General features: G+C 48.8%; 2 protein-coding genes across 2 annotated transcripts; one reads left to right on the forward strand and one right to left on the reverse strand.

Annotated features, from left to right (window-relative positions):
* The first annotated feature begins 340 nt into the window (after nt 1-340).
* On the forward strand, nt 341-4,982 carry LOC128473019 (patr class I histocompatibility antigen, C alpha chain-like). The gene is made up of 5 exons (XM_053455043.1): nt 341-694; nt 1,476-1,784; nt 3,344-3,646; nt 4,184-4,295; nt 4,896-4,982. Exons 1-4 carry the CDS (start codon nt 643-645, stop codon nt 4,291-4,293), a joined length of 774 nt encoding a protein of 257 aa, XP_053311018.1. The 5' UTR covers nt 341-642; the 3' UTR covers nt 4,294-4,295; nt 4,896-4,982.
* Nucleotides 4,983-8,125: 3,143 nt separating this feature from the next.
* VTCN1 (V-set domain containing T cell activation inhibitor 1) lies at nt 8,126-21,622 on the reverse strand. Its single transcript, XM_053456858.1, has 5 exons — nt 21,342-21,622; nt 19,267-19,331; nt 18,471-18,815; nt 8,745-9,005; nt 8,126-8,542 (listed from the first exon to the last, which is right to left on the reverse strand). Exons 1-5 carry the CDS (start codon nt 21,371-21,373, stop codon nt 8,430-8,432), a joined length of 816 nt encoding a protein of 271 aa, XP_053312833.1. The 5' UTR covers nt 21,374-21,622; the 3' UTR covers nt 8,126-8,429.
* Nucleotides 21,623-24,478: the final 2,856 nt, after the last annotated feature.

Raw genomic sequence — 24,478 nt, forward strand, 5'->3', positions numbered from 1 at the left:
GGGAATGCGGAGCATTTAACCCATTAAGAGTTGGATTCGTCTCCGTAAAATCCAATCACAGAATCATGCAGACCCGGGCTTTGCTTCATCAATGGAAGCCCCGTTTCTGTGGCCCAGACGTTCTCCGACAGGCTGCTAAAGGGGATGGAGAGGAAGATAAAGGGAACTGAACAAGAGAGAGGAAAACAAGGTTCCTGCGAGGTTGTTGGGAGTGGGAGATAGGAGATGAGGCCATAAGAGGAGGATTGCCTAGTGCATCGAAACTTTGACAACAGTCCTGATCACTTATGGACCTCTGAGCTGCCCCAAAATTCGTCTTGGATGCTCTTCTGGTAGCCCAGCGGCCGGTGGCCTCCCGCGCGCAGGGTTTGGTGCCCTGTTATGTTAGAAGCACATTGTTCTTCTTCTCAGAATTTGTGAAGATGTTGCCACCGCTTTCCCTGGATGTGGCGCTGACCACGCCGCCCTGACGCCTACAGGCAGACACAATCTTTATGGTTTTGGGGTTTTACTAAGTTGTCGCCGGAGCAAAAACCACAGATCCCGGCTGCAGATGGACTTCTTATTAACTTCTCGATGGCGGCAAAAATTCAGTCCAGGAATTGAGCGGTGAACTCGGCTCCCGGGTTTATCTACAGAAACATGGTGATTTTCACTGGGTTTATTCTCGCCTTTCTGAGCTCTCTGCCGGCAGGTAGGTGAATGCAGGTGATACTGTTGCAGGAATCTAGAGGGTCAGAGGCTGAGATGGAATGGAAGGAAGTTTTACTTTACTGAGAGGGTGGTAGATAAGTGGAACAGCCTCCCAGCAGAAGCGGTAGAGGGTAATACAGTGAGGGGATTAAACATGCATGGGATAGACATACGGCTCCTGAATCTAAGACGAGACCAACGACTGATTAAGGTTTGAGTCGTTACAGCAGGAGAAACGGGCAACTAGACGGGGGCCGGATGGGGCTGATCTGCTGGTGGGTTCTATGTTTCTATTAGGCTTCTGCGTTTTTTTTTATATTGCAAACCTACAGTTGTAATTCAATGTGCTGCAGCTTTATTGCATTTGTACTTCCTTACAAAAATAACTGCAGTAAAACTGCCGTACAGTGAAGTACAAATGCAGTAAAACTGCAGTAAAAGTGCAGTATTGCAGTTTTTTCATGTCCAAAAAACTGCAGTATTTTTTTTGTAAGGGCAGTGTGACTTGTAACCAAGATCTGGTAGGAATTAAAGCATAAATTCAATAGAAGTCTCTAGAAATCCGGGTAATGGCTGCCAACCGCAGGAAGCTTTGTATATCTCGCTGTAGGGAGTCTCTCGGTTGAAGCTTAATGAGTAGAACCTGATCGACGTCCAACATGTGTACCTGGACCTTTAGTTAGTGGGATAAAGGGACTCAGGTGAGACGCATCGGTGTACGTTCATCCAGCAGTTACTGCCCCGCTGCGGGGATTATTAACCCCGGTGTCTGCTCCTTTCAGGGGTGGCAGCGGTAAAAGTCTCGCAGAGCCCTCCATTCCTTTATCTTCAGAAGGATGAGAAGGCCAGCATGACCTGCACCATGGAAGGAGGAGACACGTCCTGGATATGGATCTATAGGTGGACGCTAAACGGCTCCTCGGTGATAAATACCAGGACCAGAGTGATGATCCCTTTTGCCTTCGAGCCCAGCAGCCTCCACATCTGGGCCGTGACTCCGTCAGATAGCGGGCTGTACGTGTGCTCTGTCAGGGTGTTTTACCCTCAGTCCCGGCTGTACTCGGGGAACGGGACCTGGCTGCAGGTTACAGGTGAGTCTCGCGAACCGAGGGGGGTTATTAGTGGCTAAAGACGCGAGTGTTTTAGGAAGACTCCCAAAGCAGGGAGTCTCACGATATCCCTGTCTGCCGCTCCTCGCGTTTACCGTTATCTGCATCTAAACTCGAATCTATGACGGTCTAACCCACTTTCTGTCCTCAAACTCCCTGCTATCCGGTTTCCGCACACAGCACTCGACTGAAACGGCTGTCACCAACGTCACCAACAACCTTCTATCTGCAAGAAACAGCGGCCACCGCTCTATCCTAATCTTACCCAACCTCTCTGCTGCCTTCGACACGGTCCACACCCCCCCACCCCCCCACAGACTGTCAGCTATCGGTGTCCGAGACCCTGCTCTCTCCTGGATTAACTCTTATCTTTCCAACAGATCCTTCTCTGTGTCTTTTGCTGGCAGGGACTCCTCCTCGATGCCTCTGTCTGTCGGAGCCTCAGGGCTCTGTCCTCTACTATTCTCCATCTACACTTCCTCACATGGAAAACTTTGGCTTCAAATATCACCTCTATGCAGACGACACAAATCTCTCTCTCCACCCCCAATCTCCCTGCCTCTCTCAGATCAGCAGCTGCCAATCACCTCCTCCCACACCGCCTACAGGACTTCTCTCTCACAGCACCAACCCTCCGGAACTCTCTCCCCCGCGCTGTCCGACTCTCACCAACTCTCTACCCTCCTTCAAACGCTCCCTCCCTTCAGGGCAGCCTACAACTGACATAACATCAAAACTTCTCTCTCACCCACTTACAACCCTTATCTCGCCCCACATTAACGTCATTCACTACCACGCAGTCCTCACCTCCTGCTTCTCACCCCTTACCCACCTAGAATGTAATTTCCTGCGGGCACAGGGCCCTCCATTCCTCTGTACGTCAATTGCTGTATTGTACTTGTCGTTATATGTAATATTTTTACCTTGTACAGCGCTGCGGAATCTGTCGGCGCTTTATAAATAAAGTATAATAATAATAATAATAATCTGCAGACCTGGAGCCGCCGCTGCTGTCAGTCATGTGATATTTTGGGTGACTTTCCCGGCTCAAACACCACACTGAGGTGATGCTTTATGGCGATGCTAATGAAGTCCGTTCCTCCATAGACTTTCATAAGTCAGAATGTCCGACTGGGTGATTAAGACTGAGGCATTCTATTGTTCCCCACAGGCAGTATGATAAGGAGTCAGGGTGTTTAGTAGATCGGGGGTCAGATAACAGAGCGAGAATCATACAAACGGCTGATATGCAGCTGCCTGAAACATCTTATTATGGGGCAAAAATTAGAACTGGGGTAAAAATAAAAGAAAAGAAGTCCAATATTTTTGGAAGCATACAGTATCATTGTCTGAGAATAGTAATATTTTTTGTGGGCGATACTGGGTGTGACTCTGTATCTCAGTATTGTGGCAGTCACCTCAACTTAGTCCTCCCCTAAAATGTAGCTTATAATGGTTCCTGTAACATGGTGGCAGACGTGGGGTTAATTGCGGCAGGTCTTATGAATTCCTGTAATAAGGAGATGATTTTGTTTCCCAAGCGGCTCCGACAATGGCTCTCAGAATGGAAATTCTGGAAAAGCATCATCTCCTGATCTGTGAGGCTGAAAGCTTTTACCCTCAGGGGTTAAATATCTCATGGAGCTTGTCGGGGACGGGGATCCAGATACGGGAGAAGCTCACAGAGAACGAGGACGGCACGTACACCAAGAGGTCCAGCCTGGAGGTGGCTGAAGAGGTATGGAGCAGAGCGCACCGAGGCGTGACCTGCCGCATACAACACGTCACGCTTCCGGAGCCCTTCACTAGCGTGCTGCGCCCCCCGCCGAACCGGAACACACCGGGTAAGAGAGGGCCCAAAAGTAATTAACTCATTAACCCCTTCATGACTGGCGGCTTCCCACTACAGTACCCAAAGCTTTTTTTTGGGGGGGGGGAGAAGGAGTGTGTCTACATGTATGTGTAGAGCATGTACATGTATGGTGTTAGAGCATGTGTGTCTGGTGTTAATGCATGTTGTTAGCATGTGGCCCTGCTCTGATACGACGATGGTTCCTTTTAAACATACTGGTGTATATGTCAACTTTTTGAACACGCGCGGTAGCGTTCCTATTCAAGTCACCAAAGTGTCAGCCAATCACGTGTATAGTAACAAATTGTCATTGTCTAGGTAGCGTATGTGTGATTGGCTGCTGCTACCCCCCATTAATTTAATTGCAAGCTCAACCCCTTTGCCTTGAATGGGAGTTGTGCGAGACGTGTACCAAGGTATGCTCCCTACTTCCAGTGGAGGCGGCTGGAGGTGGAGTTACACGAGAGAAAAAATTTATTTAATATGGAACAAGGGCTCCTTTAATAATATTCTTCCAATCCTCCCGCAGCCCCCGGGGCGTCTCTGTACCGGCAGCTGTTCCCGGTGAGAGTTCTGTTGGCTCTGACCCTCATGCTGAGTCCGTGTATCTGCAGTCTGTACATTCGCTGCGCCATGTAACGGTAAGTACCCCAGGAGAGGTGGTCTCAGGAAAAGTAAAGCTCCGCATCTCCATCCGCGAGGCCGCACGCTATTTTTTTCTGCTCTCGTGGCGCACGGCCTGGCATATCGGCCCAATTTCAGGGTGAGATCGGGGGAGTATGTGGTGGTGTCCATAAGCGGCCCACCAGCCGTTAGCGCAGTGTGCCAGCTGGCCAGTACGGGCCTGAAAGGGAGCGGTGGAACCTCTTTCTCTTAGTTTTACTTCACCTCCTTTATTTGCCTCTGAGTTTAATGTCAAGTTAATTTAGCCAACATATCATATGCCACCGAGAGGGTGGTTGATAAGTGGAGAAGCTTCCCAGCAGAAGTGGTAGAGGGTAATACAGTGAGGGGATTAAACATGCATGGGGTAGACGAGACCAACCACCGATTAAGGTTTGAGTCTTTACAGCAGGAGAAACGGGCGACTAGACGGGGGCCGGATGGGGCCGATCTGCTGCTTTCTATGGCTGTGTATCTAGTGCTCCTGGTAGGGGGCCGTTTCCGCATCTCTTTTATATGTTTGGTTATTCTGACAGCTTCCGGTAAATATATTTATTTCGATGGTTTCTTCCTCCCAGGCTGGATATCGCGTTCCCGTCCATCCGTGCGTCTCGGGTGCAGCCCATACCGGGGATCTCGCTGGATTCTGGGTCTATAGACCAATCTTCTGGGACTCTTATGTCTTTCTGGAGCTGGAGTGGTTGATCAGAAACTGCTGGGGTTACCCTGAGACTACGATATATAAATATATATATATAATGTATTCCCTGTCCTGAGCACTCATTCCCTGCTTGGATATGGAAGTTACTGCAGCTTCACGGCACTCGCCGGTGACGTCGGACTGATATTATTATCGGCCCCCTCTGAGTTTATTTCATCTGTAACACCTCTCTGCTAACAAAGATCCGGGACCGTAAGAGACTCATCAGCCTTCTCTTCTTCTTTCCTTCCCCTTCTCTTCGCCTTTCTTTCTTCTTCCCAGTTGGGCTTCTCTCTGTCTCCCTCTAGTGACCGATTTTGATATTACCAGTAGCGATAACACGATATTAATCCCGTCTCCCAAACCCAGCTCCGTCCCCGTATGGAGGGGGTTCTTGGATATGGACAGGGCTCTCGGATTTTACCTCGTGTTCTCGTTCCATGACCCTGGGAGCTTTATCTACGAGGAAGACCCACCTGCTACCTCCCAAGGCTACCTCTGGCCAATGGTCCCATCGCACGATTTACGTCTCACGACGGAGCTCGGGTGCTCCGGGGTTGGCCCTCAGGACACTCAAGACTTGTAGAAGCCCCGGGGATCTTAGAATGAGTGGTGTGGCCCCATCGCTTCAGGCGTAAATTAGAGACCTCCAATGTCCCGTGACCTTCCGGTGTGCTTATAGGTGGCCGGAGAAGGATGGCGGTGAAGATGGTCCTCAGATAGCACCGTGGGGGTACCAGGAAGAGACAGACCAGAGCAGAAAGACCTATAAGAGTAAACTGATGCTTCAGAATAAATCCCCCTCGGATCGCTGGGGTCCCTGAAGTGATGGGAGTTGTTGAAGTCATTCCCCCCCCCTGCCCCAAGTGGTGGAACAGTGTACCCTAAGTAGATATGACCCCCTGCCACCACTTGTTACCCCCGTTCCTGCCGTACATTAGGGGGCTTACTTCCAGATCTCTCCTCTCGCGTTACCCATGCAGCCCCCCTGTATGGTGACCCGGAAAGTCCAAATTCCAGGAAATTATTTACACTCTGCTTTAAAATCATTATTATTATTATTATTATCTTTTATTTATACGGCGCCAACAGTTTACGCAGCACTTAATACAATCCATATATTCAAGGGGTCTGACGAGACGAGAATTGACGAGTAAGACAAACCGATACATTAGGTGGAGAGACTCGGCTCGCAGGCTTACAATCTTGATCACTTTATTGTATTATGTGACGTTCGGAGGAAATAAATTAATGGTATGAATATTTTTTACCCCCTTCATATCTGCGAGGTTCCTGGGAGCCGGGGAGGAGTCCCGTGAACAGGCGGCGTTTATCCGCAATGATGTCACAACGATGTCACCGTCCGCGTCTGTTCCTTTCATGATCACGTGTAATAAGTCCGAGGTCAGGTGGGTCAGGATGGCGGCTCAGCCGAGTGCCACCATCTCGGATCTCCGGACGGGGCAAAGACACTTCAACCGTAACCGCCAGACAGGTGCCTTCAATCAGAGCACCGCTAGGCATAGAATCCCGAATGACCACATTCCTCACCTGCCCCTCTGGCGATATCCCTGCCTGGGGTGTTTTACAAGATGATATCATTATGGGGGGGGGCAGGAAATGAGCTGTATGTAAGAAATGCCCCTGTGGTAATTACAGGAGCTGAAGTTATTTGGGTGGAATCGGTAGAGAGCCCCTAGGCATGAGCGCCCCTAGGGAGGGTCGGAGGGTGGTATCAGCACAGGACCCATAGGTATGAGTGTCCCAGGGCTGGGTTAGGGGGTGGTAACTGGTACAGAGTCTCTATGATTGGGCGAATAAGAGGGTATTATCGGTATAGAAGCTGTAGGTAAAAATGCCTAGGGGCTGACAGACTGGGAACACGCAATGCACGGACGTCTCTCTGATCGCCCGTCTGAAAGCTGCACAGATTATAAAACACAGAATTTACGCCCCGTTATGGTGGCCGCGTCAAATCATCTTTAACCCTTTGTTGCCAGAAGGTTTAACAGTGGCCCTTCCCTGCCCCAGCCTGTAGCGGAGGAGCCAACTTTTTAGGAACATGTGTCATGGCGCCCTCTGCTGGCCAGAATAAAGATATAATTTTGCCTCTGTATAAATCAATGGTAAGGCCGCACCTTGAATATGCTGTGCAATTTTGGGCACCTTTTGTAAAGCAGGATATCATAGCACTAGAAAGGGTGCAGAGACGGCTACAAAATTAATAAAAGGAATGGAGCGCTATAGTTATGAAGAAAGGTTAACTAATTTAAATCTGTTTAGTTTAGAAAAACGTCGCCTCAGAGGGGATATGATAACGTTATATAAATATATGCGGGGCTGATATACATTATATAAATATATGCGGGGCCGATATACATTATATAAATATATGCGGGGCCGATATACATTATATAAATATATGCGGGGTGGATATACATTATATAAATATATGCGGGGTGGATATACATTATATAAATATATGCGGGGTGGATATACATTATATAAATATATTCGGGGCTGATATACATTATATAAATATATGCGGGGTGGATATACATTATATAAATATATTCGGGGGGGCAATACAAACCATTGTGTGGAAATCTGTTCATAAACAGGACTATGCATAGGACACGGGGTCAGGCGTTCAGATTGGAAGAAAGGAGATTTAGACTAAAGCAGAGGAAAGGGTTTTTTACAGTAAGGGCAGTAAGGATGTGGAATTCTCTGCCTGCAGAGTTTTATCGGAGTCGGTACAGACGTTTAAACTGCAACTGGATGGATACCTGGAGAAACATAATATTCAGGCATATATTTAATTATGGGGAAACAGCTTATTGATCCAAGGAGAAATCTGACGGCCATTTTGGGGTTAGGAAGGATTTTTTTCCCTGGTTAGTGCAAAATTGGAAAGAGCGAAACTGGGGCTTTTTTTTGCCTTCTTTTGGATCAACAGCAACAAATTAACAGATATAGGAAAGGCTGAACCTGATGGACGCAGGACTTTTTTCAGCCTATGTAACTATGTAACTATCTAACTATCTAACACTCGGAGCATCGTTCCTGCAGTGAACCGATCTCTGGTTCAGGGGCAAGAAGGCAAAATGCTTATCGCCACTGTTTTAATTGGAAAGCGGGGCAGATAGCTGGGGTCCCTGAGCTATATTCAGCCCCTGGCGACCCCCCCAATAACATATAGGTCCTAAAATACTGAGATTAGAAAACCATTGCCCCAGGGGCCCTGAGTAGCGCCACCTCTTACCACCCCGGACCCGTTGGCCAGCAGAGAGCTCTTCAGCAGCTGGGGCTTTGCATGATATCATATCCCTGATCAGCGGATGATTTAGCCATTTATCCCCAGCTGGCCCTTCGAAGGGCCGTCTAAGAGGAGTCTGGTTCTCCAGCACACTTAGTGAACTCCTGGCCCAAGCAGGGAGAGCAAGCAGAGTAAAAATAACGGCGGGGAGATGGCGGCCGCTGACGCGGTGACTTCCAGTCGGGTCTGTGTCATGACTCCGGAGTCTGCGGGAAATAAAGAAAAAAACATAAAAACCATAAAAAAAACCAAAAAACACACCAACCACATGGTGCCGCGAGCCCCCGCCGCGTACCCCCAACTCTACCGGCAATTAGCGGGGTTCGCTTTTATTACGCGGTTTTAGCGTCACCAAACTTGCGTCTCTCGGGTGGAACTCCCCCGCAGATGGTACGGTCCATCACCCACCTGTCCAGATGGCGTCCCCCTCGGCTCGGGCCAGCTCGTTCTCGATCACACAGGTGTACTGCGCGCCCGGCTGGACTCCGGGGAGGTTGGAGGAAACCCCCACCATGTCGTTGAACGAAGCCGTGTAATTGGTGGTCGAAACGTTGACCAAGGAGATTTTGGACGAATTAAACCACGTGACGGACGGCTTCGGGTGCCAGCTGGGGGACCGGCAGCGCAGGGTGTCTGGGGCAACGTCAGTCACTTCCAGAGCGCTGTATCCTGCGGCAGGAACATGTATATTAATACACAGTATATACCAACACAATGACCGCCTCTGATCATCAAACCACAGCGCTGTATACAGTAATATAACCCCAGCGCTGTATACAGTAATATAACCCCCAGAGCTGTATACAGTAATATACCCCCCAGCGCTGTATACAGTAATATAACCCCCCCAGCGCTGTATACAGTAATATAACCCCCAGCACTGTATACAGTAATATAACCCCCAGAGCTGTATACAGTAATATAACCCCCAGCGCTGTATACAGTAATATAACCCCCAGCGCTGTATACAGTAATATAACCCCCCCAGCGCTATATACAGTAATATAACCCCCAGCACTGTATACAGTAATATAACCCCCAGCGCTGTATACAGTAATATAACCCCCAGCGCTGTATACAGTAATATAACCCCCAGCGCTGTATACAGTAATATAACCCCCAGCGCTGTATACAGTAATATAACCCCCCAGCGCTGTATACAGTAATATAACCCCCAGCACTGTATACAGTAATATAACCCCCAGCGCTGTATACAGTAATATAACCCCCAGCACTGTATACAGTAATATAACCCCCCAGCGCTGTATACAGTAATATAACCCCCCAGCGCTGTATACAGTAATAACCCCCAGCGCTGTATACAGTAATATAACCCCAGCGCTGTATACAGTAATATAACCCCCCCAGCGCTGTATACAGTAATATAACCCCCAGCACTGTATACAGTAATATAACCCCCAGCGCTGTATACAGTAATATAACCCCCAGCGCTGTATACAGTAATATAACCCCCAGCGCTGTATACAGTAATATAACCCCCAGCACTGTATACAGTAATATAACCCCCCAGCGCTGTATACAGTAATATAACCCCCAGCACTGTATACAGTAATATAACCCCCCAGCGCTGTATACAGTAATATAACCCCCCAGCGCTGTATACAGTAATAACCCCCAGCGCTGTATACAGTAATATAACCCCAGCGCTGTATACAGTAATATAACCCCCCAGCGCTGTATACAGTAATATAACCCCCCAGCGCTGTATACAGTAATAACCCCCAGCGCTGTATACAGTAATATAACCCCCAGCGCTGTATACAGTAATATAACCCCCAGCGCTGTATACAGTAATATAACCCCCCCAGCGCTATATACAGTAATATAACCCCCAGCACTGTATACAGTAATATAACCCCCAGCGCTGTATACAGTAATATAACCCCCAGCGCTGTATACAGTAATATAACCCCCAGCGCTGTATACAGTAATATAACCCCCAGCGCTGTATACAGTAATATAACCCCCAGCGCTGTATACAGTAATATAACCCCCAGCGCTGTATACAGTAATATAACCCCCCAGCGCTGTATACAGTAATATAACCCCCAGCACTGTATACAGTAATATAACCCCCAGCGCTGTATACAGTAATATAACCCCCAGCACTGTATACAGTAATATAACCCCCCAGCGCTGTATACAGTAATATAACCCCCCAGCGCTGTATACAGTAATAACCCCCAGCGCTGTATACAGTAATATAACCCCAGCGCTGTATACAGTAATATAACCCCCCCAGCGCTGTATACAGTAATATAACCCCCAGCACTGTATACAGTAATATAACCCCCAGCGCTGTATACAGTAATATAACCCCCAGCGCTGTATACAGTAATATAACCCCCAGCGCTGTATACAGTAATATAACCCCCAGCACTGTATACAGTAATATAACCCCCCAGCGCTGTATACAGTAATATAACCCCCAGCACTGTATACAGTAATATAACCCCCCAGCGCTGTATACAGTAATATAACCCCCCAGCGCTGTATACAGTAATAACCCCCAGCGCTGTATACAGTAATATAACCCCAGCGCTGTATACAGTAATATAACCCCCCCAGCGCTGTATACAGTAATATAACCCCCAGCACTGTATACAGTAATATAACCCCCAGCGCTGTATACAGTAATATAACCCCCAGCGCTGTATACAGTAATATAACCCCCAGCACTGTATACAGTAATATAACCCCCCAGCGCTGTATACAGTAATATAACCCCCAGCACTGTATACAGTAATATAACCCCCAGCGCTGTATACAGTAATATAACCCCCAGCACTGTATACAGTAATATAACCCCCCAGCGCTGTATACAGTAATATAACCCCCCAGCGCTGTATACAGTAATAACCCCCAGCGCTGTATACAGTAATATAACCCCAGCGCTGTATACAGTAATATAACCCCCAGCGCTGTATACAGTAATATAGCCCCCAGCACTGTATACAGTAATATAACCCCCAGCGCTGTATACAGTAATATAACCCCCCAGCACTGTATACAGTAATATAACCCCCAGCACTGTATACAGTAATATAGCCCCCAGCACTGTATACAGTAATATAACCCCCAGCGCTGTATACAGTAATATAACCCCCCAGCGCTGTATACAATAATATAACCCCCAGCATTGTATACAGTAATATAACCCCCAGTGCTGTATACAGTAATATAACCCCCAGCGCTGTATACAGTAATATAACCCCCAGTGCTGTATACAGTAATATAACCCCCCAGCGCTGTATACAGTAATATAACCCCCCGCGCTGTATACAGTAATATAACCCCCAGTGCTGTATACAGTGATATAACCCCCCAGCGCTGTATACAGTAATATAACCCCCCAGCACTGTATACAGTAATATAACCCCCCCAGCGCTGTATACAGTAATATAACCCCCCAGCGCTGTATACAGTAATATAACCCTCCAGCACTGTATACAGTAATATAACCCCCAGTGCTGTATACAGTAATATAACCCCCAGCGCTGTATACAGTAATATAACCCCCCAGCACTGTATACAGTAATATACCCCCCAGCGCTGTATATAGTAATATAACCCCCCAGCGCTGTATACAGTAATATAACCCCCAGCGCTGTATACAGTAATATAACCCCAGCGCTGTATACAGTAATATAACCCCCCCGCGCTGTATACAGTAATATAACCCCCAGCGCTGTATACAGTAATATAACCCCCGCGCTGTATACAGTAATATAACCCCCCAGCGCTGTATACAGTAATATAACCCCCGCGCTGTATACAGTAATATAACCACCCAGCGCTGTATACAGTAATATAACCCCCAGCGCTGTATACAGTAATATAACCCCCAGCACTGTATACAGTAATATAACCCCCAGCGCTGTATACAGTAATATAACCCCCAGCGCTGTATACAGTAATATAACCCCCAGCGCTGTATACAATAATATAACCCCCAGCGCTGTATACAGTAATATAACCCCCAGCGCTGTATACAGTAATATAACCCCCCAGCACTGTATACAGTAATATAACCCCCCCAGCGCTGTATACAGTAATATAACCCCCCAGCGCTGTATACAGTAATATAACCCCCAGCACTGTATACAGTAATATAACCCCCCAGCGCTGTATACAGTAATATAACCCCCCAGCGCTGTATACAGTAATATAACCCCCCAGCGCTGTATACAGTAATATAACCCCAGCGCTGTATACAGTAATATAACCCCCCCAGCGCTGTATACAGTAATATAACCCCCAGCACTGTATACAGTAATATAACCCCCAGCGCTGTATACAGTAATATAACCCCCAGCGCTGTATACAGTAATATAACCCCCAGCACTGTATACAGTAATATAACCCCCCAGCGCTGTATACAGTAATATAACCCCCAGCACTGTATACAGTAATATAACCCCCAGCGCTGTATACAGTAATATAACCCCCAGCACTGTATACAGTAATATAACCCCCCAGCGCTGTATACAGTAATATAACCCCCCAGCGCTGTATACAGTAATAACCCCCAGCGCTGTATACAGTAATATAACCCCAGCGCTGTATACAGTAATATAACCCCCAGCGCTGTATACAGTAATATAGCCCCCAGCACTGTATACAGTAATATAACCCCCAGCGCTGTATACAATAATATAACCCCCAGCATTGTATACAGTAATATAACCCCCAGAGCTGTATACAGTAATATAACCCCCGCGCTGTATACAGTAATATAACCCCCAGCGCTGTATACAGTAATATAACCCCCCGCGCTGTATACAGTAATATACCCCAGCGCTGTATACAGTAATATAACCCCCCAGCGCTGTATACAGTAATATAACCCCCAGTGCTGTATACAGTAATATAACCCCCCAGCGCTGTATACAGTAATATAACCCCCCGCGCTGTATACAGTAATATAACCCCCAGTGCTGTATACAGTGATATAACCCCCCAGCGCTGTATATAGTAATATAACCCCCCAGCGCTGTATACAGTAATATAACCCCCAGCGCTGTATACAGTAATATAACCCCAGCGCTGTATACAGTAATATAACCCCCCGCGCTGTATACAGTAATATAACCCCCAGCGCTGTATACAGTAATATAACCCCCGCGCTGTATACAGTAATATAACCCCCCAGCGCTGTATACAGTAATATAACCCCGCGCTGTATACAGTAATATAACCACCCAGCGCTGTATACAGTAATATAACCCCCCAGCACTGTATACAGTAATATAACCCCCAGCGCTGTATACAGTAATATAACCCCCAGCGCTGTATACAGTAATATAACCCCCAGCGCTGTATACAGTAATATAACCCCCCAGCACTGTATACAGTAATATAACCCCCCAGCACTGTATACAGTAATATAACCCCCCCAGCGCTGTATACAGTAATATAACCCCCCAGCGCTGTATACAGTAATATAACCCCCAGCGCTGTATACAGTAATATAACCCCCAGCACTGTATACAGTAATATAACCCCCAGCGCTGTATACAGTAATATAACCCCCAGCACTGTATACAGTAATATAACCCCCCAGCGCTGTATACAGTAATATAACCCCCCAGCGCTGTATACAGTAATAACCCCCAGCGCTGTATACAGTAATATAACCCCAGCGCTGTATACAGTAATATAACCCCCCCAGCGCTGTATACAGTAATATAACCCCCCCAGCGCTGTATACAGTAATATAACCCCCAGCACTGTATACAGTAATATAACCCCCAGCGCTGTATACAGTAATATAACCCCCAGCGCTGTATACAGTAATATAACCCCCAGCGCTGTATACAGTAATATAACCCCCAGCACTGTATACAGTAATATAACCCCCCAGCGCTGTATACAGTAATATAACCCCCAGCACTGTATACAGTAATATAACCCCCAGCGCTGTATACAGTAATATAACCCCCAGCGCTGTATACAGTAATATAACCCCCAGCACTGTATACAGTAATATAACCCCCAGAGCTGTATACAGTAATATACCCCCCAGCGCTGTATACAGTAATATAACCCCCCAGCGCTGTATACAGTAATATAACCCCCAGCACTGTATACAGTAATATAACCCCCAGCGCTGTATACAGTAATATAACCCCCCAGCGCTGTATACAGTAATATAACCCCCAGCGCTGTATACAGTAATATAACCCCCAGTGCTGTATACAGTAATATAACCCCCAGCACTGTATACAGTAATATAACCCCCAGCGCTGTATACAGTAATATAACCCCCAGCACTGTATACAGTAATATAACCCCCCAGCGCTGTATACAGTAATATAACCCCCAGCACTGTATACAGTAATATAACCCCCAGCGCTGTATACAGTAATATAACCCCCAGCACTGTATACAGTAATATAACCCCCCAGCGCTGTATACAGTAATATAACCCCCCAGCGCTGTATACAGTAATAACCCCCAGCGCTGTATACAGTAATATAACCCCAGCGCTGTATACAGTAATATAACCCCCAGCGCTGTATACAGTAATATAGCCCCCAGCGCTGTATACAGTAATATAACCCCCAGCATTGTATACAGTAATATAACCCCCCAGCGCTGTATACAGTAATATAACCCCCGCGCTGTATACAGTAATATAACCCCCAGAGCTGTATACAGTAATATAACCCCCGCGCTGTATACAGTAATATAACCCCCAGTGCTGTATACAGTAATATAACCCCCCAGCACTGTATACAGTAATATAACCCCCAGCACTGTATACAGTAATATAACCCCCAGCGCTGTATACAGTAATATAACCCCCAGCACTGTATACAGTAATATAACCCCCCCAGCGCTGTATACAGTAATATAACCCCCAGCGCTGTATACAGTAATATAACCCCCCCAGCGCTGTATACAGTAATATACCCCCCCCAGCACTGTATACAGTAATAACCCCCAGCGCTGTATACAGTAATATAACCCCAGCGCTGTATACAGTAATATAACCCCCCAGCACTGTATACAGTAATATAACCCCCAGCGCTGTATACAGTAATATAACCCCCCAGCGCTGTATACAGTAATATAACCCCCCAGCGCTGTATACAGTAATATAACCCCCCGCGCTGTATACAGTAATATAACCCCCAGTGCTGTATACAGTGATATAACCCCCCAGCGCTGTATACAGTAATATATAACCCCCCAGCGCTGTATACAGTAATATAACCCCCAGCGCTGTATACAGTAATATAACCCCCAGCATTGTATACAGTAATATAACCCCCAGAGCTGTATACAGTAATATAACCCCCGCGCTGTATACAGTAATATAACCCCCAGTGCTGTATACAGTAATATAACCCCCCAGCGCTGTATACAGTAATATAACCCCCCGCGCTGTATACAGTAATATAACCCCCAGCGCTGTATACAGTAATATATAACCCCCCAGCACTGTATACAGTAATATAACCCCCCAGCGCTGTATACAGTAATATAACCCCCCAGCGCTGTATACAGTAATATAACCCCCAGCGCTGTATACAGTAAGATAACCCCCAGCGCTGTATACAGTAATATAACCCCAGCGCTGTATACAGTAATATAACCCCCCCGCGCTGTATACAGTAATATAACCCCCAGCGCTGTATACAGTAATATAACCCCCGCGCTGTATACAGTAATATAATCCCCCAGCGCTGTATACAGTAATATAACCCCCGCGCTGTATACAGTAATATAACCACCCAGCGCTGTATACAGTAATATAACCCCCCAGCACTGTATACAGTAATATAACCCCCAGCGCTGTATACAGTAATATAACCCCCCAGCACTGTATACAGTAATATAACCCCCCAGCACTGTATACAGTAATATAACCCCCAGCGCTGTATACAGTAATATAACCCCCCCGCGCTGTATACAGTAATATAACCCCAGCGCTGTATACAGTAATATAACCCCCCAGCGCTGTATACAGTAATATAACCCCCAGCGCTGTATACAGTAATATAACCCCCAGTGCTGTATACAGTAATATAACCCCCCCAGCGCTGTATACAGTAATATAACCCCCCAGCACTGTATACAGTAATATAACCCCCCAGCGCTGTATACAGTAATATAACCCCCAGCGCTGTATACAGTAATATAACCCCCAGCGCTGTATACAATAATATAACCCCCAGCGCTGTATACAATAATATAACCCCCAGCGCTGTATACAGTAATATAACCCCCCAGCACTGTATACAGTAATATAACCCCCCAGCACTGTATACAGTAATATAACCCCCCCAGCGCTGTATACAGTAATATAACCCCCCAGCACTGTATACAGTAATATAACCCCCCCGCGCTGTATACAGTAATATAACCCCCAGCGCTGTATACAGTAATATACCTCCCCAGCGCTGTATACAGTAATATAACCCCCCAGCACTGTATACAGTAATATAACTCCCCAGCACTGTATACAGTAATATAACCCCCAGCGCTGTATACAGTAATATAACCCCCCAGCGCGGTATACAGTAATATAACCCCCCAGCGCTGTATACAGTAATATAACCCCCAGCGCTGTATACAGTAATATAACCCCCCCAGCGCTGTATACAGTAATATAACCCCCCAGCACTGTATACAGTAATATAACCCCCCAGCGCTGTATACAGTAATATAACCCCCAGCGCTGTATACAGTAATATAACCCCAGCGCTGTATACAGTAATATAACCCCCAGCGCTGTATACAGTAATATAACCCCCAGCGCTGTATACAGTAATATAACCCCCAGCGCTGTATACAGTAATATAACCCCATTGTCGTCAGTCATGTGACATTTTGGATGACTGAGCTGATGCTTCATGGCAATGGTAATGAAATCCGTTCATCCCTAGACAATTGTCATTAGTCAGAGTGTCCAGCTGGGTGATTAAGACTGAGCCATTCCCACAGACAGTATGATGGGTAATCAGGGTGTTTAGTAGCAGGGGGGGTTTAAATCGTCCGTATTCATAAAAAACAACTTTGGTCTTTAAACCGAAAACAGTTTTTTTAGTACTGAGAAGCGAGGGTCGGAGTTCCTGTTTATCTCTCGATGTCAGAAACACAACCAGAGAGAACGCGTTTTATTTTCATTCGAGGTCAGGGATGTGGATTTTGTGGGTCCAGAGAGGGCTTCCTGCTGTGAAAAGAGTACTCCTGAAAACGTGTAGTGTGTGGTGTTACTGGATGGTGCGAGAGAGTGCGTGGGAGCGTATGGTATTAGTGTGCGCGTGGGAGCGGATGGTATTAGTGTGCGCGTGGGAGCGGATGGTATTAGTGTGCGCGCGCGGGAGCGTATGGTATTAGTGTGCGCGTGGGAGCGTTTGGTATTAGTGTGTGTGTTTGTGAGAGTGTGTGTGAGTGTATGGTGTAAGTGTGTGTGTTTGTGTGAGCATATGGTGTAAGTGTGTGCGTTTTACTGTATGGTGTTAGAGTGTGTGTGTATTTTATTGTACGGTGTTAGTGTGAGTGTGTGTCCGTATATGGATATGGTGTTAGCGTGAGTGTGTGTACAATAGTGTATGGATATGGTGTTAGCGTGAGTGTGTGTCCGTGTGTACATTAGTGTATGGATATGGTGTTTAGCATGAGTGTGTGTCCGTGGATGGATATGGTGTTAGCGTGAGTGTGTGTCACTGAGTGCTGTCAGTGTTAGTGGAGGGTAGGAGAGGAGGGAGGTAGTGTGCATGTAAGTGTTAGAGTGCATTTAATTGTTATTAAGTTTCACTTCCAGGGGATGGAGGGGAAGAAATTCTGCTCCAGGCGCAGCGACCCCTCGGCGACCCCCGTGTGGATGAATTGGAGGCCGGCAGCCGGATACAGAAGCTGCCGGGCGTGCACCTGCCTGACTACAGCACATATTTTATGAAACGTGCACATCCGGGTCGGTTAACGTGGGTGTCCGTCTGTGCCGTACGTCTTGATGTCATTGTCCCACTCCGGCCCCTGTGCTCTCTCCGTTCCTACCGTGGCCCTTGTACTCGCCCGCTTTCCCCGTGGACCGTAGGCTCACTCACCGCCCACTAGGGCCCCTGAGCTCCCGTCTCCCACGTGGCCCCTGAGCTCACTCACCTCCCACCTTCAGGGTGAGCTTGCCCTCGCCCTTGCCGTTGGAGTTGGAGATGACGCACTTGTATTCTCCCGCGTCAGAGAGCTGCAGTTTGGTGAGTTTCAGGGAAGCGTTTCCCGCCATCAGCTGGCCAGGGAAGAGGGCCGCGCGGCCCTTGAAGGCCGCGCTCTGATCGGACAGAGCCGCCGCGCCCTTCTCGTACTTATACACCGGCCCGCTGACGCCCGTCTTCTCCCACCGGACATCTGTGCTCTGCTTGGTATCAGGAGGGAAGCTGCAGCTTAAAATCCCGGCGTCCCCGATCAGCCCCACGGAGCCGTGAGTCGTCACGGTGGCCGAATCTTTACCTACAAAAAGGGGCAACAAAGACAGGGGGTGAGGAACTGCAAACACTACCCAACTTATCAAGATATAACGTGAAGCCCTCGGCCGTTTACCGCTCCCGGGGGCCCGAAAGGACAGGAGATGATTGGGCCTCCGTGTCGCCTGAGGCTGCAGCTTCTCTCGCAGCGAATACGATGGCATCATATTATCATCCGCAGGAAGGAACCCAAAACCCCCGAAAATCCTTAAATTCACAAATCGTTCATTCATTCGCTTCGGATTTCTCGGGATTTGGGGCATTTTAGGGTTTTAGGTAAATTGTGCGCAGTCCTGGCCGGAGCGGTGGGGGCCGACCCCGCGCCCCGGTTACGTAACGCGGACAGACCTGCCGTTCGGGGCGTTATAAGAGAATTCACCGGTCTGGGCTGGATAAGCTTTGTGGGAGTTGGATGGCTAATGATCTCTCGCACGTACCCGCCACTCCAATGCCGATGATCAGACCTAAGGCCGCCAGCAGCAATATGATGATGGCGATCATACTGAAAATAAGGAGACACAACAGGGTTAATGAGTCGTGCTTACAGAGTAGTGCTTACAGAGCGCCTGCTAGCAACTGCAGGGATTGGTAATCATTTGTCCTAAAAACTCATCACAGAAAAATCACCTTTATTGCTTCTCCAGCAAAGGCTTACTTTAGAAACATAGCATCTGACCGGCCCCCGTCGGCCCCTGCAGTCAGTAACAACTCGAACCTTAATCAGTCGTTGGCCTCGTCTTAGATTAAGGAGCCGTATGTCTATCCCATGCATGTTTAATCCCCTCACTGTATTACCCTCTACCACCTCTGCTGGGAGGCTGTTTCACATATCTACTACCCTCCCAGTGAAGTAAAAGTTAACCGTTAGTGGAAAAGGTTTATCAGCCGCCCGGTTGCCGCTGCGATGGGTTGTTTATTGCGCGGCGTGGATGTTGTGTTTGGTTGCCACGCACCGCCTGCTCTTTATAACTCGCGGAATGTGGCTTTTAGAATAAGAAACCAGCGATTCCGGTTTCCGTGGTTTCTGTTTGTTTTGCGAAGTTTTTCTGATCATTTCTCTCGTTTTCCAATATTTTCCAAAATCAAAAATGAAGACTTTTTACTGATTTTCGCTGCCTGACCCCAGGGGCCCTGTAACCCTTACACTGCCTGACCCCAGGGGCCCTTTAACCCTTACACTGCCTGACCCCAGGGGCCCTTTAACCCTTACACTGCCTGACCCCAGGGGCCCTTTAACCCTTACACTGCCTGACCCCAGGGGCCCTTTAACCCTTACACTGCCTGACCCCAGGGGCCCTTTAACCCTTACACTGCCTGACCCCAGGGGCCCTTTAACCCTTACACTGCCTGACCCCAGGGGCCCTTTAACCCTTACACTGGCTGACCCCAGGGGCCCTTTAACCCTTACACTGCCTGACCCCAGGGGCCCTGTAACCCTTACACTGCCTGAGATGTAAGAAACGCTGAAATGAGATACAATCTACCAGCCCCTCCACCCCGGTAACTCACGCACACACACATTTCTACACAATTCTACATGTAGCGCACACTTACACACACAAACACATGCACATACTCACTAACAAACACTTACACTCTACACACATACGAAACACTCATACTAACACATACACATCCGTGCTCACACATATGTATAGGTACGCATCCATGCCGACACACACTTGTTCAGAAAGGGCCAGGTTGGACAGGTAATGCTGAGTGTTAACTCCCGTGACCCAGAGCCGGCCGTGAATCTCTGGGTCATATACTGGGGGTGCTTGTGGGTATTATATGGATTTGATGGAGGCAGAAATAATACCCCCTCAGTGTGCTCGGCACCACCCCGGGGCTGTTATTCTGTCGCATGGACGGAAGGAGCGTGGTCAGCGCAGACGCCTTCCCCCGCTGCAAGGAGCCCAAGCTTCTCCCGCACAATGTATATCAGTACCGAGTGCACGCAAACGCAGGGAGGTTTATTAAACGGAGGAGAAAACACTAGACCGGAATCTAACACTAGAGCGTCAGAGGCTGAGATGGAATGGAAGGAAGTTTTACTTTACTGAGAGGGTAGTAGATAAGTGGAACAGCCACCCAGCAGAGGTGGTAGAGGGTAATACAGTGAGGGGATTAAACAAGCATGCGATAGACATACGGCTCCTGAATCTAAGACGAGACCAACGACTGATTAAGGTTTGAGTCGTTACAGCAGGAGAAACGGGCGACTAGACGGGGGCCGGATGGGGCCGATCTGCTGGCGGGTTCCAGGTTTCTGTACAAAACCAACTGCAGCCCAAAACTTTGATCTAGGAAGTAATACTGGGATCTGCTTTCCAAAAGTATAGTTTTCTCCCTTGGAGCTCACAGCGCATCTGTGATCAGTATTTCCGCCACATTGGGACGAGTACATGCTAAGGGCCACGCGTGTGCATTACATGGCTGCATCATACTAAGGGGAATACACGGCTTCTGTTCGCCCTCTAGGTGCCCGCGCCCTCCACACCGTCCCACTTACATTCGGAAGATCACTTGGCCAATGGTCGCCATGCTGCGCGTCGGACGCGATCTCCTCGGAGGACACCGGTGCAGGACTCAGAGAGCGCTTCGCTCAGAGCAATAAATGTCCAACTATGAAGAAGATCGAGAAAAAGAAGCCAAACCCAAAAATCTCATTCATGTGACAGAGGGAGGCGACTTCACCGCCCTGGGGCGACTCTCTACAGTATGAGAAGTGACAAGGTGTGCCGGCGCGTTATCAGGACTGGTCAGACAGCGGCGGGTCTGTATGTAATGTAGGGGATGTGACTGCGTTATCAGGACTGGTCAGACAGCGGCGGGTCTGCATGTAATGTAGGGGATGTGACTGCGTTATCAGGACTGGTCAGACAGCGGCGGGGCTGTATGTAATGTAGGGGATGTGACCGCGTTATCAGGACTGGTCAGACAGCGGCGGTTGTGTATGTAATGTAGGGGATGTGACCGCGTTATCAGGACTGGTCAGACAGCGGCGGGGCTGTATGTAATGTAGGGGATGTGACCGCGTTATCAGGACTGGTCAGACAGCGGCGGGTCTGTATGTAATGTAGGGGATGTGACCGCGTTATCAGGACTGGTCAGACAGCGGCGGGTCTGTATGTAATGTAGGGGATGTGACTGCGTTATCAGGACTGGTCAGACAGCGGCGGGTCTGCATGTAATGTAGGGGATGTGACTGCGTTATCAGGACTGGTCAGACAGCGGCGGGGCTGTATGTAATGTAGGGGATGTGACCGCGTTATCAGGACTGGTCAGACAGCGGCGGGTCTGTATGTAATGTAGGGGATGTGACTGCGTTATCAGGACTGGTCAGACAGCGGCGGGTCTGTATGTAATGTAGGGGATGTGACCGCGTTATCAGGACTGGTCAGACAGCGGCGGGTCTGTATGTAATGTAGGGGATGTGACTGCGTTATCAGGACTGGTCAGACAGCGGCGGGGCTGTATGTAATGTAGGGGATGTGACCGCGTTATCAGGACTGGTCAGACAGCGGCGGGTCTGTATGTAATGTAGGGGATGTGACCGCGTTATCAGGACTGGTCAGACAGCGGCGGGTCTGTATGTAATGTAGGGGATGTGACTGCGTTATCAGGACTGGTCAGACAGCGGCGGGTCTGCATGTAATGTAGGGGATGTGACTGCGTTATCAGGACTGGTCAGACAGCGGCGGGGCTGTATGTAATGTAGGGGATGTGACTGCGTTATCAGGACTGGTCAGACAGCGGCGGGGCTGTATGTAATGTAGGGGATGTGACCGCGTTATCAGGACTGGTCAGACAGCGGCGGGGCTGTATGTAATGTAGGGGATGTGACCGCGTTATCAGGACTGGTCAGACAGCGGCGGGTCTGTATGTAATGTAGGGGATGTGACCGCGTTATCAGGACTGGTCAGACAGCGGCGGGGCTGTATGTAATGTAGGGGATGTGACCGCGTTATCAGGACTGGTCAGACAGCGGCGGGTCTGTATGTAATGTAGGGGATGTGACCGCGTTATCAGGACTGGTCAGACAGCGGCGGGTCTGTATGTAATGTAGGGGATGTGACTGCGTTATCAGGACTGGTCAGACAGCGGCGGGTGTGTATGTAATGTAGGGGATGTGACTGCGTTATCAGGACTGGTCAGACAGCGGCGGGGCTGTATGTAATGTAGGGGATGTGACCGCGTTATCAGGACTGGTCAGACAGCGGCGGGTGTGTATGTAATGTAGGGGATGTGACTGCGTTATCAGGACTGGTCAGACAGCGGCGGGTCTGTATGTAATGTAGGGGATGTGACCGCGTTATCAGGACTGGTCAGACAGCGGCGGGTCTGTATGTAATGTAGGGGATGTGACTGCGTTATCAGGACTGGTCAGACAGCGGCGGGGCTGTATGTAATGTAGGGGATGTGACCGCGTTATCAGGACTGGTCAGACAGCGGCGGGTCTGTATGTAATGTAGGGGATGTGACCGCGTTATCAGGACTGGTCAGACAGCGGCGGGTCTGTATGTAATGTAGGGGATGTGACTGCGTTATCAGGACTGGTCAGACAGCGGCGGGTCTGCATGTAATGTAGGGGATGTGACTGCGTTATCAGGACTGGTCAGACAGCGGCGGGGCTGTATGTAATGTAGGGGATGTGACCGCGTTATCAGGACTGGTCAGACAGCGGCGGGGCTGTATGTAATGTAGGGGATGTGACCGCGTTATCAGGACTGGTCAGACAGCGGCGGGTCTGTATGTAATGTAGGGGATGTGACTGCGTTATCAGGACTGGTCAGACAGCGGCGGGGCTGTATGTAATGTAGGGGATGTGACTGCGTTATCAGGACTGGTCAGACAGCGGCGGGGCTGTATGTAATGTAGGGGATGTGACTGCGTTATCAGGACTGGTCAGACAGCGGCGGGGCTGTATGTAATGTAGGGGATGTGACTGCGTTATCAGGACTGGTCAGACAGCGGCGGGTCTGTATGTAATGCAGGGGATGTGACCGCGTTATCAGGACTGGTCAGACAGCGGCGGGTCTGTATGTAATGTAGGGGATGTGACCGCGTTATCAGGACTGGTCAGACAGCGGCGGGTGTGTATGTAATGTAGGGGATGTGACTGCGTTATCAGGACTGGTCAGACAGCGGCGGGGCTGTATGTAATGTAGGGGACTGCGTTATCAGGACTGGTCAGACAGCGGCGGGGCTGTATGTAATGCAGGGGATGTGACCACGTTATCAGGACTGGTCAGACAGCGGCGGGTCTGTATGTAATGTAGGGGATGTGACTGCGAGTGACGGAGACTCCTCAGACCCGGCAGCGCTCTCCGGTCTTCCGGTGTCCGGTTTTGGTGATTCTGTGGGAAGCCTCGGTTTCCGGTTCTCGGCTGACAGGAGCGGCACCCGGCGGGGTCTTCTGCTGCTGTAGCATCGGCTTTAAGGTTCGACGTGTTGTGGGATCAGAGATCGGATTCTGCAGACCTTGGGTGTAACGAGGGGTTAATTGAGTTACTGTCGCCTTTCTGTCATCTGGAACCAGTCTGCCCGACCTCTCCTCCGACCTCTGACCCCAACGAGGCATTCCCGTCACACTGCCCCCCCCCACCACCGGAGAGTTTCTCTGTAAACCCTAGAGCTGTTTGGGTG

The sequence above is a fragment of the Spea bombifrons genome, chromosome 2 (assembly GCF_027358695.1).
Source record: "Spea bombifrons isolate aSpeBom1 chromosome 2, aSpeBom1.2.pri, whole genome shotgun sequence".
In the NCBI taxonomy this organism is placed as follows: domain Eukaryota; kingdom Metazoa; phylum Chordata; class Amphibia; order Anura; family Pelobatidae; genus Spea; species Spea bombifrons.